This window comes from Anopheles merus, chromosome 2L (assembly GCF_017562075.2).
Source record: "Anopheles merus strain MAF chromosome 2L, AmerM5.1, whole genome shotgun sequence".
NCBI lineage: Eukaryota > Metazoa > Arthropoda > Insecta > Diptera > Culicidae > Anopheles > Anopheles merus.
Window position 1 is genome coordinate 48,743,349 of NC_054083.1, and position 25,322 is coordinate 48,768,670.

Genomic DNA, 25,322 nt, shown 5'->3' on the forward strand with positions numbered 1-25,322 from the left:
CTAGAATTATTGTAAACGTAGTTTAGCGCACTCTTACAACGCTCCTCGTTACTCCCGCCGGCTGGCGGTCCCATCCAAGCGCCAGCCGTGCATCGAGCGGACATGAAATGCGTGCTGGTGCTGCTGCCGGAGACGCTGGTGAAGGAAGCGCGCGCGTGCGGCAGACCCGAACGCAACCCGAACTGCCCGAACTGCGTGCCGGCCGAACGCATGCCGCTTTTCGGCTTTCGGCGTTCGGATCGTCCGCCGGCTGCCGTTGTTCGCTGCCTGAGCATCCATTTCAAAATTGCCTCTCAAAGCGTGCGGATGTACGCCGTCCGTACTCGCGTCGAGTGTTGGGTTTTGAATTCTACCAGTGCTACGTAAAATGTGAGTATCTTGTGTGGGAAGGTTTAACCGGGAAGGGGGGAAGGGGAGGGATATAAACACAACCACTTGGCGGCGGTGGTGCAGTGTCTTCCGGTGGCATAAGATCTCCCGTGAAAAGGGAGTTTAGGGATATTTTCGGTGTGTTTTGTGTGGTGTTTGTGTGTGATTTTGTAATACAACAACGGCAACTTGTTTTGGGCTTTGAAAATGGATAGCAAACTGTGGTTGTTTTAAGCGAGTGTAGTGTATTTTACGCCAGTGTGTGAATAAATAATAATATCAGGATCAGGATAGTAAGAAAAGTGAATTTATTTGAGCATAAATAGTCTGTTAATCGTGCTAATCAGTGTTGCCGCGTGACTCTAGTGCTTCACAAGGATCAAAACTATCCCACAGAAACGTTTATATGCGCTAACCCTCTGCCCGTGGAACTTGAAGCCCCAAGTAACGCTGCTGATCCCATCGAGATAGAAAAAAAAAGGAAAAAGGAGAAGCAAATAAAATAAATCGAAATGCTCTCCAGATGGATACACACAATTTTAGATCAAATCAATTGGCTCTAATCAAGCGCACACGAGACGAATGCTGCCGTGCGCCCTGTAACCATAATGTTGCGTCCAAGCATGCTGTGTGTGCCTTTGTATGTGCGTGTGTGTGTGTGTCCGTGTGTCGGTGTGTATTTGCCTAATGTCAGAATGGCCACCATCACTAGCACCGTTCGGTGCAAATGCGCGCGCCCTGGCCCTACCTGGCCCTACACTGTGCCACGACCCCAAACCCGGCTCCAATACGCGGATGACGTGCTGACGATAACGAAAATGTGTGATAACAAACCGTTTTAGCCGTTTTACACCGTGTGTGTGTGTGCGCGCGCCTGTGCCCCATTACGTAGTTTTGTGTGTCGGTTTTACATACGCGCAACGCGTTGAAAGTTGTTCCGGTGTGCTGTTGCTTGTGTGTGTGTGTGTGTGTGTGTGTTGGTATTGTGGTGCCGGTTTGCTCGAACGCATCGTGGATAGTGCGTGCGCCCTTATTAAGTAGGCTTTGGGAAACTAGGCTTTGTAAACACGGTGTAAAAAGAGTAAGAAAACGAAATGTCAACCACGGTGTGCCGCTCGAAGGTGTCATTTACGTGGTTTAGTCGAAAGCGAATGTTTAATTTTATAAAAAGGATTCTAATAGGAGTGCTTGAGTGAATGAAGCGAACAACGTGTTCTTTTGAGGGGGCAGGGGGTTCTATTCTGTTAGTGAGGGTGTTGTGAAACGTTTGGTGCATGAAAGTGTCCCGAGGAAGCAGCCTTGAAGTCTCCGAAGTCCGCCATGCCGACACTCTTTTTTATGGCTCTTCAGGATAAGGAATAAGTATTCTGCTCATAGTGTTTCTGCAATTTGTTTCTGTCCAAACCTAGCAGGTGAAGCAGATGGCATCACAAGAAACGGTACGATAGACAGCCAATCAAATTCTAGAGCGAACCCGGGCTGCTCCACCAGGTGCATTGAAGTTAAAAAGATAAATACACGCTCTGCCTGGGAACGGGCACATAAAGAGTTCCAGTCCCATTCAGAACAAACCATGATTAAAATTGTTAAATGACTTTATCAAACCAGTGCTCTGCACAGCTCCCTGCCTGCCAAACCAACCAACCAAAGCTACCAAGCTACAGCTTAACACCGATACATCGTACGGTTGGAGTATTTTGATTTTTCAATTACGATTATGATGAAACGGTACCGATAAGCGGGCAAGGTTCGGTCCGTTGGAGAACCTCGCGGCGATAACCGCGTGCGCGCTTGCGAGTGATAACACCACACCTCGCGTCGTCCCGGAGAGCGCGCTCAGAGCTCACACACAAGCAGTGGAACGCTGCTGAACGCTCTGTATGTGCAGGAAGTGATAAATTCATAAATTTAGCTTCACGGCAAAGCATTGCAGTAATGATGGCCCGTAAGCTGGGTGAATGCACACAGGAAAACGGAGAAACTAATGTGACCTCATTGCTCATCTTGCTGGTCGAAGGTTTTCAGGCCTTAGGATTTCAGGCCTTAGGCCTTAGGCTTTTCGGTCCCGTGAAATGTCTTTCGATTGTTCGATCACATAATTCAAGCTGATCAAGCAAACTATCCGAAACGGGTCCGAAAGACACACATACACAAACACCGTTCATTAACCATTGAACCGCTGCAAATAAAATCCCAACCGAAACGGGAAAGGCAAGGAAACCTGAAAATCCCAAACTGCATTCTAGACGGTAGAAGACGGTTCTCATCTTTCACAATGCAACCCAATACATAAACCACACAGCGTTCCCGTGTCCTTTGCACTCGCTTTCTCTATTCTCTCTTCCTGCCTGAAACGTTGATCCCCGGATGTCTGGAACAACGACGGCCTCTATGTGTGTGTGAGTGATGATCGACAAGGTTTTTTTTTGGGATTTGGATTCGATCAGCAACACCTGGACCCCGGGAGGTTGGTAGAATTTGCTGGGAATAATGATGCGACGAGGACTTCCTATCTCTGATGGGAACCTCACCTGGTACTAATTCTATTGACAGTTTTTCTGGGTCTTCTCGATTGGGAAGATTGTATTCTCTGCTCTGTCTGAAATACATCAGCAAGATCTTGTTGAATTCGGGTCTGTTATTACATTCCTGAAGTTTCCTCCACAATTTCCCTAGGACACACATTTAATGTCTTCAATATATTCTTCCAAAGCTGTGTGATGGTACGACGTTCTGCGCACTAAATTTGAGCAAATTCTCAAGTGCAACAAGGACATCAAGACGCCTCACACACACAGAGAGATATACACTCAAAGAAACAAGAGAAAAAGAATGTAGTACCACCACCCATGTTGAGTGTGGTAGAATAGGGATGTTTTTCTTCCTGCACTACACTCCGCAGTTCATTACACCCAAACGGGCTTAAAAATCTGAAGCCCCGGCTCACCCCTTTACCACACCCTGCTCCGGGGAGGTTCAAGTGCCTCTTCATCGGATATTGTGTTTTTCGCGAAAAATGCACTCGTCGTTTCTCGCTGTCCTTCCACCCCACACTCCCCGCCATTTTGCAGCTGGTTGCAACTGCAAAACACTGTGACACAGGGAGTTTGGGTACGTTCTTTTCCGGGGCTTTTTGCGCGTTAGCGTCGTCGTCGTCGTCGTCATCGTCGTTGTCGTAGGGATGGCACGTTTTTCTTTTGGCAAGGAAGAAAGTGTGTGTGTGTGTGTGTCCTTGTGCGATGGCATCCGGATAAGCGAGGGGACTTTGTGAGTAGGACGTATTTTGGGGGTCCCCTTGGAGCAGAAGGTTCGGATGCTTTTTGGAGAGTTCTTGAAAGTGTCCTCCTTTTGGTGCAGGGGGGTAGGTTGGAGCACTTGTTATCTGATGGTGCAGTGCGTTGCCCTTTGGTGGTAGTTGATTTCGCGAGCACAGAGTGGCAGGCGATATAGTATGCAGCATAATGAATGGCATACTTTTAAGAAAGGGCACCTTTGTGTGCGCACTGCCAAACCTAGGAGCTAATGAGCTGCGAGAAGTGATACGCTTTGCGTTAAATATATTATGCGAAAGTGACAGTTTTTTTTTCTATCTGGTAACAGACACTGAAAATAGAAGACCCAATCTGGAGTCATCCTCATGTTATCAAACCCTCTTTTTTCCGACAGCTGGACAAAAGATCGTCTCACATATTGAAAAGGATTCTGTCCATCTGTCACACTGCGAACCATTTTGAGCGCATCCCGTACGAGAAGTTCATTAATAAATTCCTCTTAATCATCGATATTTTATATCCCAGGATTTATCTCTTTCCCTCTCTCCCTGTGTATGTGTGTATGTGCGTGGGTTTTTGAAATGATGGAATAGGATCGAACGTAGAATTTATTTCTCCATTCGTGTCCCGTTCCCTTTCCCTGGACAGCGCGCGACAGGATAGAACATTTACAGAACTGCAAGACGTGGCCATTTTCTTTCTTTCCTGGTTCGACTATTGCTCAATCTTTGATTCAGTTCCGTCAGTTCCATCTTCCCATCCACGGAGACGGTCTTGGTCGGCAGCACGGTACGGTACGGTATAAATCAAATCTTACTTGAAAACTTCCATCCCCGGTAAAGGATACGAGGAAGCAGCGGCAGGCCGGTAGAGATTTGGAGAGGATATCATTCCGTCTTTTTGTTGTGGGTCGGTGGGTGCCTGCCCGGGCGTTGGACGCTGAATGGAATGGATCCGGAAGTCGTGTGGTGCAGCAAAGCGAACTTGCTGCTGAATGGGAACAAAACAGTAAAAAAAAACTTCCTCCGGCGTGAGGGGTTCCTTCAGCAAAAAGGAACTCTTGCTTCCGCCTTTTGATATCTCTACGTTCGATTTGCCAATTTCTGGCTGTACATTAGGGTCCTAGGGTACACAAGGTGACACAGGGATGACAGGGAAGGCATAAAAAAGAAGGCACCAAAAATGGAAACGCTTAACGTATAAAGAACCGTCCAACTTCTCGTACGGCACTGGCCAGTGTTTGTCCGTCTGGCGTTTGTTACTACTGCTGTTTTTCTACTCGCCTCACGCCGCGTCCTGCAAAACATTCTTTCCCTGTTCTTGGACGCGTAGCAAACAGAGCAGATCAGAGCTCTAGCAAAAAGAGGACGATGGTTAGGATAGAGGCAAGAACTGTCCCATTGGTTTGGTGGATAAAAAACAGGCGGGATGGTGCTCTTGGATGCCAACCGCGTGGCATCTACGATTCAAAAACAATGCCAAACCGTGACAGCCGGGGCTGCAGGCTGTACTTACACACACACACACACACGCCCAGACACACTGGAATCGAACGGCAACTTTTGAAATAAATTTTAAACTTGCTCTCCCATAAACACCCTTCAAATCGGTTGTCTTTGCACGGGAGTGGTATACTTTTCCACTGGTTTCGCTTGCCCCACAGCCACAAAATGCGAGGTACTACTACTGTCCGGTTGAAAGATCCGGCGAACTTTTTCCTTTCGCACACCAAGGAGATGATTTTTACTTTGTTTCAAATTCTACTTTTTCTCTCACCTTTTCCCGTACTTTTTGTTGTTTTGCGGCATCATTTCTTTGGTTTGCTTTTTTCGGTGGACAGTTTGTGCTGTGGTGCGTCTTTTTCTTTCTCTCTTTTTCTTTCGTTTCGTCAGCAAACTGTCAGCAAAAATAGGTTATGTTTGTGTGTGCGTGTTTGTGTGTGGTACACTACTGTTTCACTACCAACTGCGACTTTGGTGGTTGTTTGCTGGCGAATAACTTTTTCTCTCCTCTGTGGCGATGATGGTGAGCTGCATTTGCCGGGAGGAATTGTGGAACAAAAAAGTGCTTCATTTGTGGAAAAAGAAATAATAAGTTGTTTGGTTGTTTGGTGGAGAAGCTGGACCAGCAAGGTACAGGAAGTTACGAATGAAGAGAATTTCGCAGAATTGCACTACGAACACATAGAATAGTTGTGAGCGTAGTAGACCAATGGTGAAGAGAAGAATGTTACTAAACATTCACTAACTATTTCGCATTTTGTGCTTTTTATCAAAGCATTAATGATACTCTTCCGTGCTGAAAAGGTGAAATAGTAGTTGGTTATATGTTAGTTGCACTCGTAACGCTCTATTGCCAGTGTTAGGACACATTTGAAGTTACCAAACACATACCGGGGATTTTTGGGGTGAAAAACTCTCATAGCTTAGTCGTGTGTTTATATGCACAAACAAAACCCGATTCCTATTCCGTTTGATGTTGGTCGTTGTTCCGGTGACTCAACAAGAAAACAGTCCACCTGATATCCGTGTGGTAACTTTATGGCATCCGTCGTACCACAACCTGGCGTGGTGTTGTGTTGGTTAATTCTGTTACTCATTGCCAAGCGGAATGGAATGGATGCATCATGCGGCCGGGAGAAGAGAACCTCGTACCCTGCCTTATCGAAGCCTCGAAGTGGAACGGTTTGGCACCTGATAACAGACGCGTGAAAACCGCTCGCTCTCGTTGCCCGAGCGTTTGGAGGGCCTTTTTTGGAGATGTCACAGTTAAAAGAACTGTCCCACAAATTTAGTCGCACAAAACCGCGAAGACGGGATGAGCCCGACCCGACTCATCAGCTCGAGTCGCTCATGTGCGCGAAGAGAATTGGCGATATCGTCACATCGCGCTCCCCCCTATTTGTGTCGAGTCACTGGAGACGATCGTTTGGTATTGGAGATTGATGCGATTTGCGTCGGTTTGGGTGGTAGTATGGCATGGCTACTTTGCCTGGAATAAAAAAAAAAAGTCAGCTCAAAATAAACAAACATGTCCGTGAACGACAAACTGCGCGCCCGCTTGCGATAAAGCGAACCTCTTATCGCGTATGCGTGCGTTGAATATGCTGATATTGAGCAGATAAAGATAATTGGTGGTTGGCCGTGGTGGATGGAGCTTATTTTTAGTGAACTACAGGTACGTCAGCGTAATTAGGAAAGCCATTCGAGCAGCTCGTCGGTGTGATTAAGCAATGTGCGTGTGTGTGTGTGTGTGTGTGTGTGTGTGTGTGTGTGTGTGTGTGTGTGTGTGTGTGTGTGTGTGTGTGTGTGTGTGTGTGTGTGTGTGTGTGTGTGTGTGTGTATGTGTGTGTGTGTGTGTGTGTGTGCGTGTGTGTGTGTGTGTGAAGAGAAAATTAAAATGGAAAGGAAAATTTCATTTTCTTTCTCTCATTTCGAGAAATTGACTAATGAGTGCGTGGAGGTGGTAGTGTGCTCGTAGTGCGTAAAAAAACAACCGTAAAACCAACCTATCACGCGACCCACGCGCGCAAAAGAGAATGCCGCTCAAAACCAAAACAACGGTACGCAAGGATGTGTTGTGCTGCGCTGCATACGAAACGTTTAATTGTGTGTAGTTGCCCTTACCAATACACACGCAACCCACGGGCTGATACATTGATTTGCGCTTGGAAAAGCGTTAGTCAGCACGCCATTCCAGTTGGTGTTTTTCCTGCTTCGTCATCGACGCTACTTGTGGCATGGTTGAAGCGCACACACACACCAAGCAAGAAGGGAGGTCCACCGTGATGCATCGCCCGGGAAGGGTTGAAGAGCTTGGGGAGCGGCAGCGATGGAGATTGAATTGCGTTTCGCTTTCCTTGTGCCCACCCTGCCGATACCACCTGGCGCAAGTGGTCACACGTGCACCCGTGTGCCGGCGTAGCTAAAATCGATGCAAGGTTTGGCGGGAAATTGGAAAAACGCTCGTCGCTTGACGTCGGAAAATGAGAGACGATGGAAGCGGGTGCCTACCAACCACCACCACAACAACCATCATCGCCGGGTGTTGGTGTGGTTGTGTCTGTTTTGTAGTCGTGGAAAGGGGGGACCAAGACGAACCAAAATACGGTTGAACAAAAAAAAAAAAAGGTTCAAGTTCAGCCATGTTTTGTCTTCGGGTGGTTTTTGGTAGAGGGTGGCCGTACCACGACGATGAGGCCGACCGATGTTGCCGACGCCAGCCCGACACTTTCGCTTTCGTTTTCGGGCGGGGGGGTTCTTGCACTTCTGCGTGTCTGTGTTTGGGTCTGTGTGTGTGTGTTGTGAAAAAGAGCGGGAAAGTTAGAAACAGCCAAAGAATCGAACAAAAAGCACGACTGAATCCACAGCGGGCAGGTTATGTGTTTGCCGTACGCCGATGGTCATGACAACAAGTTGCCCGTGGAGGATATTTTAAGGTTCTTCCGGTGATTATGTCTTCCGGGCGATACTGTGAGTTTGTGGCATACGGAAAGAAAGGTTCGTATTGCAAGCAGCTTGCAAAAAAATCAGAATAATGGAGCGTTCTTGGATCCGGCCGGTTGTGGTGTGCATCGAAAGGAAGTGGGCTAGACTGCTGTGGGTTTGTGTTACAGCCAGCGAAGCGATAGCGAAGATATGCAAGCACAATCATCCTGTTGGTTGTCACGTATCATTCGGTCAGCAGTTGTTTATCAAATTCTAGCAATAGCTCCAAGTAGCAAACCTTTACTCCAGAATGATTCAATTTCACTTCCACCGATTTGCATTTCTAACATCGGTCGTGCGGATGTGGGCCCCCGGGGGTGACTCGCGTAGAGATTAATTTATGGTCGTTTTCGCAGTCAATTATACAATCTTCACCCAGTTTTAAGCTGAACTTAATTACACCGCTTTACCCTTGTACCGTGTCTGGACGTTCCAAGCAAACAAAGGGACTCCAGAGGGCCTGTTCGGAAAACAGTTCCTTGTCAACTTCCCGAACAAGGACATAAAACACCGCAGTAAAACACACACACAAACCAGACGAACCCCCAAAGTCCGACTATAACGTGACCGGGAGCCTGGGTGTGGGGCGCTGAATACGGGAATCGGGATTTTATCGTTTGTTTATGGAAAGTTTCTGACCCTATCCATGTTGCTGCGTCCTGCTCCAAAAACAAAACAAAACAAAAAAAGCCACACGCTATATCGGTCTCCTGATCGATGTCATAATGGCGAAAGATAGACGTCTCGCGATTGTGTAGCCTGATTTTTTTCCCCATTCCTGAATGGTTTTCTATCCCTATTTTCCCGGGGTCTCATTCCCCTGCTTTTCCTGCTCTATGGGGAGACCAGTGTTGGTAGTCGTTAGTGCACCACACACACACACACCCGAGGTTTGCGGCCTCGGTTCGCTGGGTTTCATGATAACGGCACGTAAATTATATGCTCACGTTATTGATATGAGTGCCATAAACATTCAATGGCACAGTCGGCACCGATTTGTGGGTGGTTGGGAGGGGATCTTTTTTTTTGTTTTTGGGGTTTTGGTCGGGAAAACTGGAGCATGGTCAGGCCCGGGCCTCTGCCGATGCCGGAAGTGGTCGCGCATGAGGTTTTCCCGCAGGATCCGAAACGAAACATGTAAACGGTAAATAAAATAAAGAAGAAAAAAAACGGGGGAAACTAACAGGCCCCCACCGTACATAATCCTTCGGGCCAGGAATTGACCATTTTTCGTCGTAACAAAAACACACACACACACACGCATTCACAAGTCTCGGGAGCGTTTGGGGAATGGATTGTGGTGTGTACGAATAAAATATCAATTAATCTAAATGGTTGTATTTGGACGATTTATATCCGGGAGCCAAGTACTACTAAAAAGCACACGCACACACACACACCGTCACAGGGAATGGACAAGGATGCGTGTGGTGCGGTCGACAAACATTATTGGCCAGAGTGTGTGTGTGTGTGTGTGTGTGTTTTTTCCTCTCTCACACTCTCTCGTTTGTTCCCGTTATCGGTGGTTAAGGGTTTCCGGTGCGAGATATCGGGATCCAAGATGAAGAACGAGCTCGTGTGCACGTCAGCAATATATTATTGTTGTTTGTTGCTGATTTTCGAGCGCAAGATATAGGTGAAACCTTTCCCGGTTTGCTGTAAAATCGTGTACCAGCCACAGCAGAATGCTGTTTGCACGCGCCCTGGAAGTGAATTTAAATTACCCCCACTCGAGTGCGCTTTATTGTGGCGTTGCTTTCACTTAGGCACGACCTCGCTCGCCCCGCGACAGAGAGCGACAATTATGGCGTGGCTGCAAAAGTCCGTCCTCCGATCCTCCGAAGGCTACGGATAATTAGCAAGAATGTCTTTATGGCACCCGTGTAAAGGTCCCGTTTCAGGCGGGCTGGATCATAAGCAGCAAAACGGCGCAAGACGGCATAAGCGCGAACTGCTGCAACGAACGGTCCCGCGTACGTCCTTGAATTATGAGAGCGCCTCGGCACAAGGCGGAAGGCTCAAAACATCTGCCCATTGGTTTATTGGTTTCCCATTTGCACAGGCAGGCGCTGGTCTGGCGCTGGGGGCGCCCGGGAAACTGGGGCACGGGACAATCGTGTGTTAATTGGCCGTAAATCGATGAGCGGGCAGGCAGGCGGGCAGCATTAACTTTTTCGTTCGCTGGTTTTTTATTCTCGCCCAATACGCCCGCAAGACGAGATAAACGAGCGAGAGAAAGTGAAGACGCTAATGTGATGTCATAATTACTGTGATGTTGGCTGTTATTGTGGGTTTTGTGTCGCGTTGTTTTGTTTCGCGCTTGCAGTGGAAGTGGATGGTTGTAAAATGTCGGTTTCAAAATGTATTAAAAGGAAGAATTTATTTGCCAGATGATATTACTGTGGTACGCGGGCAATAATTTACAAAGCAATAACTTGCCGCTTTTATACAGTCCTTCAACAACAGCGCTTAAGGAGCTTTTCGCCAAATGCAAACTTTCCGTGCATGGATGTTAAAGTTTGTTTCTGTTTCTTAGTACAAAAAATTTGCTTTTCACTGCCTGCTTTACATTACTTTTGCCAAGAGTATAGTTTTTGTGTTGCTTTTAGTGTTTCGTTCCCTTTTACTAGCCTTAGGAAAGTTGTTTTCATTTGGAGAGAAAGTTATTCTCCTACTTCTATGTTCGTGCTTGAGCTTTTCTTTCCCGAAGCGATGTTAAAGAACGTCCTCCATTGCACTGTTGGCCGTTTGATGAATTTATTCTCACTTTACAACTCTATTCGTTGCAACATTTTACAGTATCGATACGCTTGTACGCTGTCGATTCTGACAAACAGATGAGAAAAGTATTTAAAAATGAAACTTAAAGCAAAAACCAAAACGTAAAGATCGTTCATAGAGCTAATATTTTTTTATATAAATGTAAAATAACAAAAAAAAACATAAAAAAGTCAGCAAAAGTAACAAACAGAACAGAATAAAATATGTAAGAAAAAAACACTGCTAGCGAGAGAATAGAGAAGTATCGGAAAAGAAAATACTACGTATAGCAACAACAAAAAACTGTTACTTTGCCATCGGAAACAGGACTGTGGAAAAATTATTCAACTAGCCCTAGCTCTCCCCCAGCCCGCCAGCCAGCCAGTCCAACCCAACTCAACCTAAACCCCCCCGCCAACCGGTAGCTGGAGCAAAAGAAAAAAAAGCATACCATGGATCGGGAAAAAGCGAAAAGTTTTATAATTTATTTCGAAACTTTTCATGAGCTTTTTATTTTTTGGAGCATTTTGTTTTGTGCTCTGTGTGAGTTTGAGTGTTTTTTTTGCTGCTGCTGCTGTGTGTTGTCGTTGCTATTTCTTCTTCCCTGTCTCCCCCTTCCCCTGACTTCCTGGTTAACTGTGTCCTTTGTGACTCGGTTGTATGCCTGTGTCTGTGTATGTCTACATGTCAGTATCATTCTTGCTCGGGGATTTGGGAAAAAAATCGAAACAATATAAAATAAAGTATTACTCAACAACTGTAACAACAACCGAACGCAAAGCGGGCGTCTCTGAGTGGCTGTGTGCTTTGGGTGAGTTCGGTTTTGGATTTGTGTCGGATAAGGCGCAGAGGCTTTGAGAGTTAGAGGGATTAGATTAATAGAGCGCCGAAGAGCTTGTGTTGATGGACGTGCGCGAAGTTTTAAATGGTGTTTCGCAATAATTTGCCACTTTTCACTACACTTTGCAAGTGTTAATTTACGGGAACAAGATCAATGCGAGCGAGAGAGAGAGATGGGAACCTTTTCCTTGCATTTCTGGAGCGATTTATAATTTAAAGCACAAAACATAATCATTCCTGCTCTCCTAGAACAACGCGAACAGTGTAAGGACAGCAAGGGTAACCTCTTTCGTACATCATCGGGCCCGATTGGCCCCGGTGTTTGATCGGTGCGCGAGTGGTAATAGAAATAAAATCTATCAAAAATTTACATTCTGCTCACTGTGCGGGGTGCGTTGTGATAACGCTTCCTTGATTTTCACTTCCACCTCGACGATGCGTGACCCACCGTTGGGGGGTGCGGGGTTCCAGGTGTGGGGAAGAAGTTATTTGCGATCCCCGCCGTGTTCGAGCCGCGCGATAGAGTGGAAAGCGATTTTCATCTTATCGCCACTGGAATGGCTCAAGAAGACTCGACTCAAGCTGGAAACTCTTTTCTGGCGCACGAACATCCTTGAACCGGGCGGCGCGCGGTTCCAGTGTGACGATGGGTTGTTTCTTCCTTTTTTTCCTTGCTCCTACGACCGCTTGGAACGTGGTTAGACTGCGAAAGCCGTCGCGGAGGTCAGGAACGCGTTGCGCACAAGCAACATTTACGGCACATTTTCATTTTCGCATGTCATCCCGGCCCGGTTCGTCTTCCGTCGTCGTCGTCGTCGTCGTCGTGTGACAGCGCGCCTTGCCCTTGCCCAGTGCAGGTGGATTTGTATTCCCTTTTTTTAATATTCATGGCTGAATTCACCTGAATTTGATGATGTATTGAAGCCACGCGAAGGTGTGTGCGCGTGTGGATGGATGGGCGAAGAAATTGGACGTGAACGTTCATCTCGATTTGGCACCGGCGGGCGGGAAGTAAACTTAACGGCGCGTGGGCTGTGTCTCTCCGTGCCCGTAAGATTCCGGTCGGTGACGACTGGCAATATTTGCTTTTCATGACTGGGATTACAAAAATCGGGAAGAAGCGTCGGCTCCTTCGCACGACAAAAGGGACGCACGGGCGCTTCCGTGGCCCTCGGTGGCCACAAAGTAAGCAAACAGTCGGTGCGCGGTTTTGGCGGCGGTGATGTTCTATTTGTTTTGTTGGTTGGAGGGTGTAAAAAAGAGGCCGGCAAGAAAAAAAGAAAAAGAATGGTACTCGAAATTGCCAACCGTCGAACTTGAACCGTCGGCTTTCAGGCTATGGAGTAGTCTTTTTTGGTTGGAATTTTGTGATGGTTTTATTTCTTTTACAATTGAATGTTTTAAGGTATGAAAGAGGATAAACAACAATTTGTGCTTAATTTTTGAATTATTGCCTTTTTAGAGCCTTATTTGAGTTTTAAAGTTTCTTAAATTTGATTTGAAAAAAGATCTGCCACCTCCGATAACGAAGGTGGCAAACGAATTGGCCTCCAAAACGAGACCACCGAAAAAAACTCATTTTCATCGTCCTTTTCCTCGTCACCTGAACCGGGTGAGAAGGAAGGGACAACCAAGCATCAAAATAAAAAAAAATACACGACGTTTAAGGACAGACGAATGAGCTTTCCTGCAACGAAGAGCACGCCCGAGAAGCACGATGAAACGCGGGAAAATAAATTGTAAATTGAAAATGTAACTCATGCGAAATATTATTTCTGAAATTCAATTTTTTGTTGTTGTTGCCGTTTCCCTTAATGCTGCAATGTCCTTGATCGGTGCGTGTCTGGTGTGTGTGTGTGTGTGTGGGTTTGTGTCGCAGCGAAGGTCGATTTTCCGATCCTTAGGGTTTCCGGTTTTCGACTTGAACGTCTTGACACAGCGCATGAGACGGTAAATGTTGCGCAACTATTCATTATCCTTTGCACCATTACCGCAAGATGCAATAAAAAGTGGCCAAAATGATGCCGCTATTTGGATGCGAAACCACCCAATCGGCCGTATGTGCTGTATGCTGTCGAAAAGTTTTAATCCATTATGGTTTATTGCGACACGCTGCGAGTGCATAAATCATCGCCAAATATTACCATCAAAGGGGGAAATGTTTGTTCCTTTCCAATGAATATGTAACATAAGGACTGTTTTGCAAAAGTCTTGCTGCAAAGTTGATTCAAAGATAGTTTACCAACACACATGCGTTCCCAAGACACATACACACACACGCCCAGAATTATAAGTAATTTCCCTCTTCGTGCGCTGAAGCGCCAAAAATAATGCATGAAGGTGAAATTTTAATTAAAAAATGCGCCATACATCATCTCCCAATCCCGACGTCCGCACTAGTCGGAAACTAATCATCCTAAGTCTTCGGTGGCACGAATTTCAATTGAATATCCCCCTTCGCAAAGCGCGCCTGAAGATACACACACAGCCCGCATCGCACTGAGCGTAAAAAAAGCGCGACCAAAACATTTGCCTATCCTTGCCCCAATAGCAACACAACACCGGCTGCGGCGGTGTTTGTCTGCCGGCCGGGCCTGGTCCTCGCCCTGCGGAAATTGCGTTTTCCGCCAGTACGTGGCGTACGTTTTCTGACACAGCGCAACAAGGGAGCGAAATCGTACCCAATAATTCGCCAAAAGTAATTCGCATAAAATTATCCTTGCGTGCCGTGCGTGCGCGATTCCGTCTGCCCGGGCGATTCCGTCGCCGTCGTCCTACTGTCTGGAATTACCAGCGACCAACGAATCGTAAATTTTCCGACTTCCATTTCCAGTGTGTGTGTGTGTGTGTGTGTATTCGCGCACACATGTGCAGTTTTCCGGGTTTTTTTTTTGTTGTTGGTGTTGGCATATTTTTCGCACAGCACTGTATCAATACCGGTTTGCGCCGTGAGGAACCGTGAAGAGTAGTGAAGCACGCTTGCTCATCTATGAATTAAAATTAAAATATTCAAAAGATCTCTCAACGAACGGTGCGCTTCGTTGGGCTGGAGAGGAGAGCATAGGCATAGCCTCCTTTGAGCTAAAGTGATCATGTTAATGTATACTATGGTTAAGAAAGTGTGTGATGCCCCTGTTTTGCGTAAGGATGCTCGATTGCTGTGAATTAGTACCGTTTTAAGACGTTGCGCTGGTCGTTAATAATGCAGAAATTAGAATTGCTATGAGAAGAATGCTTCCTCCCCAACTTGCCTTGAATCGCCAACATTTGTTTGATTTTTTTGACTAATTTTTGCTTCCCCTTTTCCTCCCACAGATGCAGTGGTCAGCACAGTTAGGAACGTGAAGCCAAAGCCAAGCTGAAACGCAAACGCAAACCCCCACCCGCACGAGGCGCGCCACAAATACTTTCGCGCGTCGGGTGCAACCAACTATATTCTATTCAATGAAACTGCAACGGTTTCGCATACGTCAAGTTAAACTACTTTAGAAAAAAGTTTCCTTCGTGTGTTTTTTTCACCTTATTCTTCTGTTTGTTCTTCGCCCCATTAATTTAAACGCTATTTATGTATTTATCGCCGTCGTCGCTTAACTTATTTATTTATTTAAATTATTCAACCTGTTTGCCACAACAACGCCAACAGCAGCAGTAAAAGGCAAACGCAAAAAAAAGAAGTTAATAACAGTCAACAGTCGTCAACAAATATTTGCTAGTTTAAAACTTACAAAAGTTACAAAACAAACACGAAAATTTGCACCAACCATTCGCAAGCTTCTAAGTCCCTTATTCTTCATTCGCTAAGTAACTTATTCGGTTTGGTTCGAGGTGTAAGTGTTTTGTTTATCACGTGCATTCACGGGAGTGGAAGGCAACAGCGACAGTACAAATTATCAAATCATCCCCATCGAGAGCGTAAAAAAAGAGAGAGCTACCAAAAAGCGAAAGTCAGTAAAAATATAAAAAACGCACACCCACCCTGTTTTCGAACGAAAAAGCGTAATTTTCGACAATAAAAAGTAAGACGACAAATTGCATCCAGTGAAAACCCATCCCGGAAATCATCAAGATCATCAAACGCCCATCAAGTCAAGCTCAAAACAAAGTGAAAGAAGTAAAAAACCAAAATACGCAAAATACAAAACACAAACCAATCAAAGTACAAAGTAAATTACAGAGGAAATATTTAAAGTATTTAATAGCGAAGAGTTTAAGAAAGAGAGAAAAAACGGATAGCAAAACTACACGAAACTACACCAACAAAACACAACAAACAAACAAACAAAATCGTACCAAAAGCAATCAAATCGAACGAGAACGAGTTGGTTCGCCCCACCCTGCCCCACGCAATCAAAGTGTTCAGGAAATCGTCGTCCGAATTCCAAGCGCCGTCAACCAAAAAATACGAAACCCAAAAAGAAAAACTAAAATTTTAACAATTTACCAAAAAGAAAAACTTGTACTTGTACAAAAACGAGCGAAAGAGTGCGCGCGAGTGTGTGTCGTGAAGTGTTTTTGCCGGAGGAAAACGTGAAACGTAGTGACCTGCACTATTTATCGGAAGCAATCCACTGATCAGTTCGGTCGCGATCGTGCTAGCCTTGTAAGTGATAGTTCAACACGCCGAGACGGATCAGAGTATTTTTTATACGTGCAAAAGCAATTTTTCCATAGCGTGTAAGTGCAGTGTGCAGAGGTGAAATCGTTTACAATACCAAAAATTAATACAAATCAGCAGAAGCAGTTCAGGAAGCGCCAGAACTACCTCTCTTCTCTCCCGCTCAACCGCGTGTATATGTGTATGTGTGTGAAAAAGTGTCCAAAGTACGCGGGTGAAGTGAACTATTTGTGTCCAAAAGGAGGTAAAATATAGAAACAAAAACAGTCCCTCTACAGACATTCGAGGGTTTCCCTCTATACAGTAAACTTTTCGTTGTTCTAGTCGCGCGTCGCGAGTGTTCTCACGGTTAGATAGAAGGAGGTGAGTGATAGTCAAAGTAAAGGTTAAGATAGAAAGGTGTGCAGTTGCGTAAACCGATCCCAGTGGTGAGTGTATGATCGTGTAAAGGACGACCCAAAGGCCCTTGCGAAGATGCCGCACGGCAGCAGCGGGTTGCGATTCGGAGCATGACCTCGATGATGAGCGCTAGCACCGCGGACGACACGACCCAGCAGAGTCTACCGTCGTTCACGTCGTTCTCCGCCGAGCTGGAGCCCTCGTGGGACTACTACGAGCAGCGTCCGGAGCGTTCGAACAGTGCCACGAACGGGTCCACCGATGTGATTGCATCGCAGACGACCTCTAACGGCAGCTACACGCGTCCTTGGGAGATGGACACCAAGGAGAATCGTATGGCGCCCCCGAACGGGCCGCCCGGTACGCCCGGGCCACCGCCCCCGCCCACCCCGAGCGGGTTCGATCACGGCGGCTTCCCGAAGCTGCCCTCGTTCCAGAGCCAGTTTCACAGCTTCACCGATCCGGCCATGGTTACGCCGGAACCGAGCCTGCCGCAGGTGACGGCCGTCCCCGTACCGATCTCACCGAGCTCCGCCTCACCCGGTACGGGCGGCTCGCTGACACAGCTGACGCAGCTGACACCGACACCGCTGCCACCGCTGCCGCAGGGTGGGTTTCACACACTGTCGGCGGTCAACTCGCGCCCGTACCCGATCGTACCGGCCGCTATTCCGGTCCGCGAGCTGGCCGGGATCAACCACCATCAGCATCAGTATATTGACGAGCGTCACATTCAGCTGTACCAACCGATGGCCACGTTCCAGGGGCAAACCATCCCGACGCTCGCCGTCATCAAGAAGGAGATGGTGGACTACGAGATGACGCCACTGAACAATGGTACCGCGTTGCATCATAGCAACTTCCAGAACCCACTGCTGGACAATGGACTGTTCGCTCAGAACGGTACGGTGCACCACATTCAGCATCAACCGACTCAGCTGCAGCACCATCTGCAGCATCATCATCATCAGCAGCAACAGCAGCAGCAGCAGCAGCAGCAACAGCAACATCAGACCACGATCATTCAGCATCAGCCACAGCTGCAGCTGCACCATCAGCACAATCTGGTGACACCGTCGGATCACCACAACAACAACAACAACAATGGTAGCGCAACTGGGCCGACCACGCCGAGCAGCAAGATGGGCAGCGCCTCGGTCCGGCTGGAACCGGGCACGCCGGGCCAGATCACGCGCATCGACAATCGGAAGAAGGAGCGGCGGAAAATCCGTGCCGCGTCGCTCGAGTCCAGTGCCGAGTCGGAGGGCAGCGCGATGGAGATCGGCGAGAGTGGCAACCCGGGACAGGTGGCGGCCATCTCTAGCACCGCCAACTTCAAGAGCCCGATGCACACGATGAGCATGGACACGGATGACGGTGGTACTCCGGGCGAGAAATCGGTAAATTTTGCTGGAACATTTACGCTCTTGGGATGACCAATGATTAACGTTGTGGGTGTTTCATTGATACTTATAGACGAAAAAGAAGCGGAAGCGTTGCGGTGAGTGTGTTGGATGCTCGCGCAAGGACAACTGTGGCGACTGTGCACCGTGCCGCAACGACAAGAGCCACCAGATCTGCAAGACGCGACGCTGCGAGAAGCTGACGGAGAAGAAGGTAAGCTTTGAAAGTTATCTTGAGTGCGTTTTCTGGAGAGAAGTTTTGATGTTGTGGTTTTCAAGAATTTTTTTGCGACGAATTACGGATCTCAACCGATCGTACGGGGCACAGAACGATAGGGTTAAGGAACTCTGGCTCAATGTACACGTCCTGTAGGCGTTAGCCCTACGCCAAACAGTGCTAATGAATGTAGCCGATAAAATCTGACAACTGGAATTTCGGGCCTCAGGCATTCCGAGCGTGTTGGGAGCTGAACTCCCATCAGTTGAGCCACTGACTGGGGTACCATCTGCCGGTTATTTCTCCCATCAAAAGAGGATATGAACAAAACAGACGGAAAAGACCGACCAACAGTGTCGTTTGCAAGAGATGGCTATCGCGCGCGGTTGATGTCTCTGTCTCCCCATGCTGTGTGCTGTGTGTTCCAATGACGCTCCCCAACTCAAGGACCAGTTAAGTTGCAATTAACGTGTTTTTGATGCAGTACCATTTCGCTCACACCCCATGCACGAGGGTCCCCCTTCTCGCGTGATGGATTGCGATCCAAATGGTAGTAGCAGTTGAGCGCGTGTTCCTGGAATAAGCAGGGAAGCCAAATTTGAGGCCACGCACCGGCAAATCCGAGGCGTCTCGGCTCGGTGGCCTAAAAATACGCAAGACAAGATGCACATGTGCCCGTTGTGACGGGTGTGCGGAGGCCTGCAGTTCACGCGATAAGCGACCATGTTTGTCTTCGCACATACACCCGCTGAGCAAAGGAGTGCTGGTTTGATCGCGCAAGGATCGTTGGAGCTGAGCCGATCGTGTTTACATATGCGAGGTTCCGGTGGCATATGTGTTACTCGCGCAGCCCGCTTGAGCAAATACGCCAACATCGTGGGCATTAAACGCGGGCGCTATCAGTGCAGATGTGTGTGTGTGTGTTGATGCGTGGGCTACATTCGATTTATTGATTTTTCGATTCGATTCTACTTCGGAGCCGTTTGCACATTGCGATGGTGTACACACACCGTGTTGGTGTGCGGGTGGTGGATATAAGCTGGGGATAAGTACTTATGGTGGTACTTGCAGCTTGTGCTGTGGGAATAATTGATTTTTTTTGCTGCTCCTCCTTCTGTTTGCGCTCTGCTCAATGTGTCGGAGCCAGCTTGCCCTTTGCCGGCGGCTTGTGTAGGATCCTGCGGGGAAATAAAAGGCAGATGGTTTGGTTACAGCCGCGTTGTAAACGTAATGCAGTCGAATGACACATTGGAATTTGTGGAGTGTTTTTATGTCTACATCATCCACGCATTCGCCCAGCATATGGAGCATGCTCGGGTGATTGAGCCCCGCTCCCGGAAGTTGGCGTAATAAAAACGGTGCGCACCCACTACTTCATAATGTTCCGTATCCGATCATTCTGAAGGTGTGTGTGTGTGTGCCGCCTGCAGGGAAGATGCCGCAAAGGCGCATAAAAATCAATTTTCACGCTTCGTCTGTGGCCAAGTTCCTAGCTTAGATCTCGATTCTCATTAGCTTCATTTGGAGGCATTTGGTTAGTTTTGAAGAGTTCAGAAGATGCTTCCATGTGGTACAATTACTATGCCATATGTGTTCTATAAAACGTTCCCAAATGCGAAGCAATATGTAGTTGCCTTGCCTTGCCCATCCGTACACGAAACACGCCACTCAGCTGTTAATTAGGAGCCTCGTTGACCTACATCTTGCTTTAATATGCTGGCTTTACAACAACTAAAAAAAGGCGAAGGCATAACCCGATGATCAGTCTGCACAGCACAGAGAATCAGATAAGCACTGGATGGTAATGATGCGGGGCAACTGAATGAGCACAAATTTGTCGTCCAGCTGGAGCTGTCCTGTCTTGGAGATCGTTTGTAAGCCTTCTCCTGCGCCGGTTGCACGATCGCAAATTACACGCGCCCGGTGTGCAGGTGTGCGTGGCGATGATGTGTGTGTGTGTGTGCGTGGCGGTGGCGGCGGCCGTCGCTCCCTGGGTCAAACGGACAGTGTCAGCTGGTTGTTGTTATGGTGGTGGTCGTGGCATGCAGCGTTTCATTCGCTTCCGCCTGAGGAAGTCCGACCGCAGAGCCCGTAAAACGGGGAAGTCTTTCAAGTGGGTTGGTTCACAGGTTTTGTTTTGCGGTGTTGGTTCGTAACCGCCACAACATCCGCCATGTCGCTTTGGGGACGGAACATCGTTCATCGTTTGTTTGTTGCCAAAAGTTGGCGCATAGATGGGCGCTCTTTTAGCAAGACAGTTTGTTGTAGACTGTGCAAACAGCGCGTAAGGTGACACTTCCGACCCGTCTTGGGTTACACCACATTCCTGTGCGGGAGGGACGACGATCGAAGCTTTTGACCCGTTAGGTGTCTTGTAAGGATTTGCTTGTTCAGGGAGGCCTAAGGAACTTCGGGGCCTTTTGCTGGTAATTACGTCAATTCAGGGAGATTAACTCAATTGCTCGTGACAGGGTGCGTACAAGCGTTTCCCCGAGGGTATGAGTCACAAGTACATAACGGGCAGGAAGTTTTGCGAATATTTTTCCTCTTCTGCAATATGTGGTAACACTATCCTTTCTTCGCCTTCATCACCTTTTCTGTGCAATGCTTGATCAAGATATCAAAATTATGAAACGTTCGATGTGTACTTCCGGCGTACAAGAAGAAAAACCCTGTCAAGCAATCCGGCTTCTGTCCTGTCGTCGCATTGCGGTTCTTAGTATCGTTTCTTCGCCGTCACTTTCTGTTTCCACAAAGGAAGGCAAGAAAAGGAGTTCCTTTCGGAGAGAAAGGAGCTGCCGCTTGCGTGCGTGCATGCGCATATGGTTCTCTGGTTTTGCTAATTTGCTCTCGGCGCAAATTCGATCGCCAGCAACCGATAAAGCACCGTTCCGGTGGACGACCCCCCCCCCTCTCAAAGCAGGAACGGAAGAGGGAAAAAATGGATGAAAAATGATGCAAATTAATTTACTGAAACCAGTTCGGGCTTTTAATGTGCTGTGAAGGGACCAGAAGGGGAAAGGGGTGGGAAGGAAAAGGGGTGTAAAATGGCCGCTTGGTATAATGTGTGAGAGGCCAGACGGGACGAGCGGGGAAGAGGTAGGAATTGGATCATAAATTAACATAATAACAGTACGCTTGCTTGTCGCTGTCGCCGTTTGTATGTGCGATTGTGTCCTGTTTTTTTTTTTGCTTCGTTGTGTTTGCGTAACATAAAAGTCCCAACGGTCCCAGTTTTCGTTTGTCGGGTACGGCTTCACGGCAGGGACCATATGTCACGGCTGTCACCTTTCGGTAAGACACACTCAATACGGAAGGATAGCATTTTCTCATGCCGATCGAAGAAGCTGTTGCAGAGCCTACACGCACAGGGTTAGTGGTGAGTGTTGAGGAAGCAAACGCAACTATCAAGGATGATTTGCGATGCAACATAAAGTGACAGGGAGCGGTGAGTTACTGCGAGCGCGCGCTCTTGTCAGCTCCATTGCCCTGGGCCGACTGCGGTGGATGTAGTCAGAAAAAAAAAGAAATGATGCTGATGATTGGCAATGATTACAATGCTTGGAGCTAATAAATAAAGCACAATTGTACGGAGTACGGAGAGGTGCCAACTGTTGCCAGTGCTCTCTCTCTCTCTCTCTTTCTCTCTCTGTCTCTATTCGGTCCGTTAGAACGCAGCGTGGATTGGAGAGTGGCAACAGAACGGGCGCAATTTAAAAATCTAGGCTGATTAAAGTGTTTGTCGTTTTTCGTTTTAAATTCAATTGATGCATCGCATTCTTGCTTGCTGCTGCTTGTGACAGAGAGAGAGTTTTAATGTGCCCCAAACAGCGCCCGGTAGTGGAGCAATGCAGTGAAAAGACGCGCATTAATGGCTGTTGGAGAGTTTTGGACGGTTGAGCAGACAAATGAAGCATAAAAAGCGAATGTGCTTTTGCCTTTGGTTAGCAAACACATCTGGTCGGAACGCGGCGTGGGTTGTAGAGAAAAACAACTCTTTCTTTAACTGCGTTAGCGCGATCGTGCGCGATAATTGCAACGGGCAAAATGCAAACCATCTGCCGCCCCGGTTTTGCATAGGAATGACGCAAAAAGGAGTGCGGAAACTTATTGTAATTGAACCGCAAATTCACACCTTTCTTTGGCAAGCGGGGCAAAGGAATGGATCTTTTCCCAAAGTGTTACAAATCTTGATCGAACAAGGGAGTGTGTGTGTGTGTGTGCGTGAAGGGTGAAAGGGATACGGGTTCGCTGTTGCAGCTTGCATAAATTATTACACCCGATACGGTAGAGCCTCCGGGTGAGATTAACAAAAGGTCTGGTTTCGATTTTTGTAATCAAACTCACCATTCTTCCTCCGGTTCTTTTCACTGGTTGTATTGGTGGAGGTAAAACGGTGTAACGAACCCGATAAAAAGGAAACCGATTGGTGCTTTGTCAACGGCTGACCAAAGGGACGAATTTTGCACCATTTGAATTTAATTTCTCTTCGATTTCGTCCACTGCAAATGGAAGCCTCCGGAGTTTCGTTCCGGACAATGCATTTCGATTTTCCTTGAGCCACATCAACACACACGCATACACAGACGCTGGCCACATTTCCGAACGCCATCTGATCAACTTTCTGCACCTCTATCACGCTCTGCGCTTCCATCCTGTTTATCCATTTGTTACAGCCGAATCGTCCTCTCCGCAAGCCTCACAGGGCCCTTTTTCCCACTGGCAGGCGCTGCAAATCTATTTTCCAAACCACTTCTTTTTTTTCCTTCTTTTCCTTCATTCGATTTTTCATACCTTCCTACTGTGTGTGTGTGTATGTGTCTCTCTCTCTCTCTCTTTTCATCACGCTACAAAAACTACAAACAGTTCCCTGCCAGTGCTTGGCTTTCCCTTTCCCACAAACGCATACAATTCTTGTGCATTAGTTTTATGCCATTCTATCGTTCTTCCACTGTGCTGCCTGCCCGCTTTTGGTACGACCGTTCGCTTTTGTTTTCCTCCTCACCTCTTGGGCCTTTTACCTTTTTCCCCGCTTCCCTCCCATCTGTTACACCGCTTGGGTTAGTTTCCCGCCAGCTCACGCGGTTGTCAGTTTTCGTTGCACATCTGTCGGTTTTGGCCGGGGTTCCGGATCGGATCGCCCGTTGATCGGCATTTACGGGCTGTTTTCATTGCTCTTTCTCTCTTTCTCTCTCTTTCGCTTTCATACACACAGTGTAGCTGCAGTGTTCCTGTTAGTTATCCTTGCCAGTCAGCCCGCCAGTTGTTCGCTTCATCCCTCCCTTTTGTAGGCTTTATCGCTTCGATTTCAATGCTCTGCTGTGCTGCTATTATTTTTATTACAATTTCCATTATTTCCACACATCGTTCTGTAGGTCTGTATGTGTGTGTGTTTCTACCACATGGTCCCTGTTTCGTGTTTGATGTGTATGCTTGTGTGTGTGTGTGGTTGAACTTTTTTTGTGTAACCCAGAACGCTAGATTGAAGCATGTTTCTTCAGCCTGTTCGATATGCTTCCTTTTTTTCTACGGTTTCCCATCGGTCTTCATCTTTTAACCGTCGTTGCGTTGCAGACCAGGATGCAGACAAAGCTCAATGCACTCAGGGCGGTGGTTCATGAGACTCGATGCCTTCTTCTGGCCGGATGAATTGTCTTTACAGGAGTTTAATTTTTTTTTTGCATCAAAAAGGATGACGAAATGAAGAGCCGTTTGTTTAAATATCCAAACCCCCGGTTGCATTCGGTGCAAGCTTTGACTTGGTGTTTTGGGAGGATATTGTTTTTTTTTTTCTACTCGTTTCTTCCGTCTGATCAAACGCAGCTTCTGTGCATTCCGCTTTTGCGCTTTGATTGCGCAGCCGGAAGATGCTGGCGCGCTCGAAGGATAACGATTTGAGTTTAATGACACCGGCTGCTGGATGCATGGGAACGTAAACAGACGGGAAAATGGGGTTTGAGATGTTTTTGGGACTTTCGGCTCGGCTGTGTTGTGATTGAGTTTCGTCTTTTTTTGCTGTTGTTGTTGCGTTGAGGCGTTTTCTTGATTCTTAAATCTGGCCCACGGGATGCAGCAGGCAAAGCTGGTAGTGCCGGATGTGCCCAAGGATGCATGTTTGCGCGATAAGTGTGAAGTGAAACCAAAAATGTATGCTCAAGCAGTGCGTGAAAAATGAGAAAAAAGCAATGAGATGAAATATGAAAGTGAACGAAGAATGAGAAGAAGAAAAAAAGTGCCTGTGTGAAAATGAAACATACTAACCACAAACAAAAAAACAAACACTAAACCAAACTCACCCAACAAAAAGTACTAAAACTCACTAAAACCCAAATGTGTGCCACTAATCCAACCACTAAACCGACTACTAACAGACTGAGCATACTAAAACATTAGCTCTTAAGGGAAGAAAACCGATTACTCACCCCATAACAACAACAACAACAACTAATACTGCATTAATACACTGATCTTACTTACCGAACTACTAATGTGTGTGTGTGTGTGTGCGTGTGCATTTTTATACTAACGGATTTAACACACTAACAATCAACAACTAACTGATTGTGTGCCTGAATGAAGCGCAAAAGCGAGAAGAAAAAATATAAAAAAAGTGCGAAAAATACGAAATAAATCGAAAGCAAGTGACAAATCGCATCGACAAAACTGCATCCTTGTTGTCCATGCGACTGCATCCAAGCTCTCCGCCCTTCGTTGCCTGGTACATCCTTTGCTGGTTTGGTTAAGATACGGAGAACGGAGAAACAATCTCATACATTATGGATGAAATACAGTTGTTTCTGCGATTAGCAGCAAGTTGGATCGCTGTTTGGATCGATTTTCATATGCCGCGCTTGGGATGCAATTTAGATGCACAAGTGGGAAAGTGGGTGGGGATTGGTGCTAGATTTTTCGTCCTCATCTCTCCTCGCTAATCGTTGAAAATGGCAAATTTGCTTCCAT

General features: G+C 47.1%; 1 protein-coding gene across 5 annotated transcripts in view; it reads left to right on the forward strand.

Moving 5' to 3' along the window:
- Nucleotides 1-287: 287 nt before the first annotated feature.
- The window catches only part of LOC121592909 (DNA N6-methyl adenine demethylase-like), a 164,745-nt gene continuing 139,710 nt past the window's right edge, over nt 288-25,322 (forward strand). For all 5 annotated transcript variants that reach the window (XM_041914812.1, XM_041914813.1, XM_041914814.1 and 2 more), the window contains exons 1-3: nt 288-369; nt 15,044-18,142; nt 18,219-18,359. In XM_041914812.1, coding sequence (XP_041770746.1) covers nt 16,853-18,142; nt 18,219-18,359 — 1,431 coding nt within the window. In that variant the 5' untranslated portion in view covers nt 288-369; nt 15,044-16,852. The remainder of the gene's footprint in view (nt 370-15,043; nt 18,143-18,218; nt 18,360-25,322) is intronic.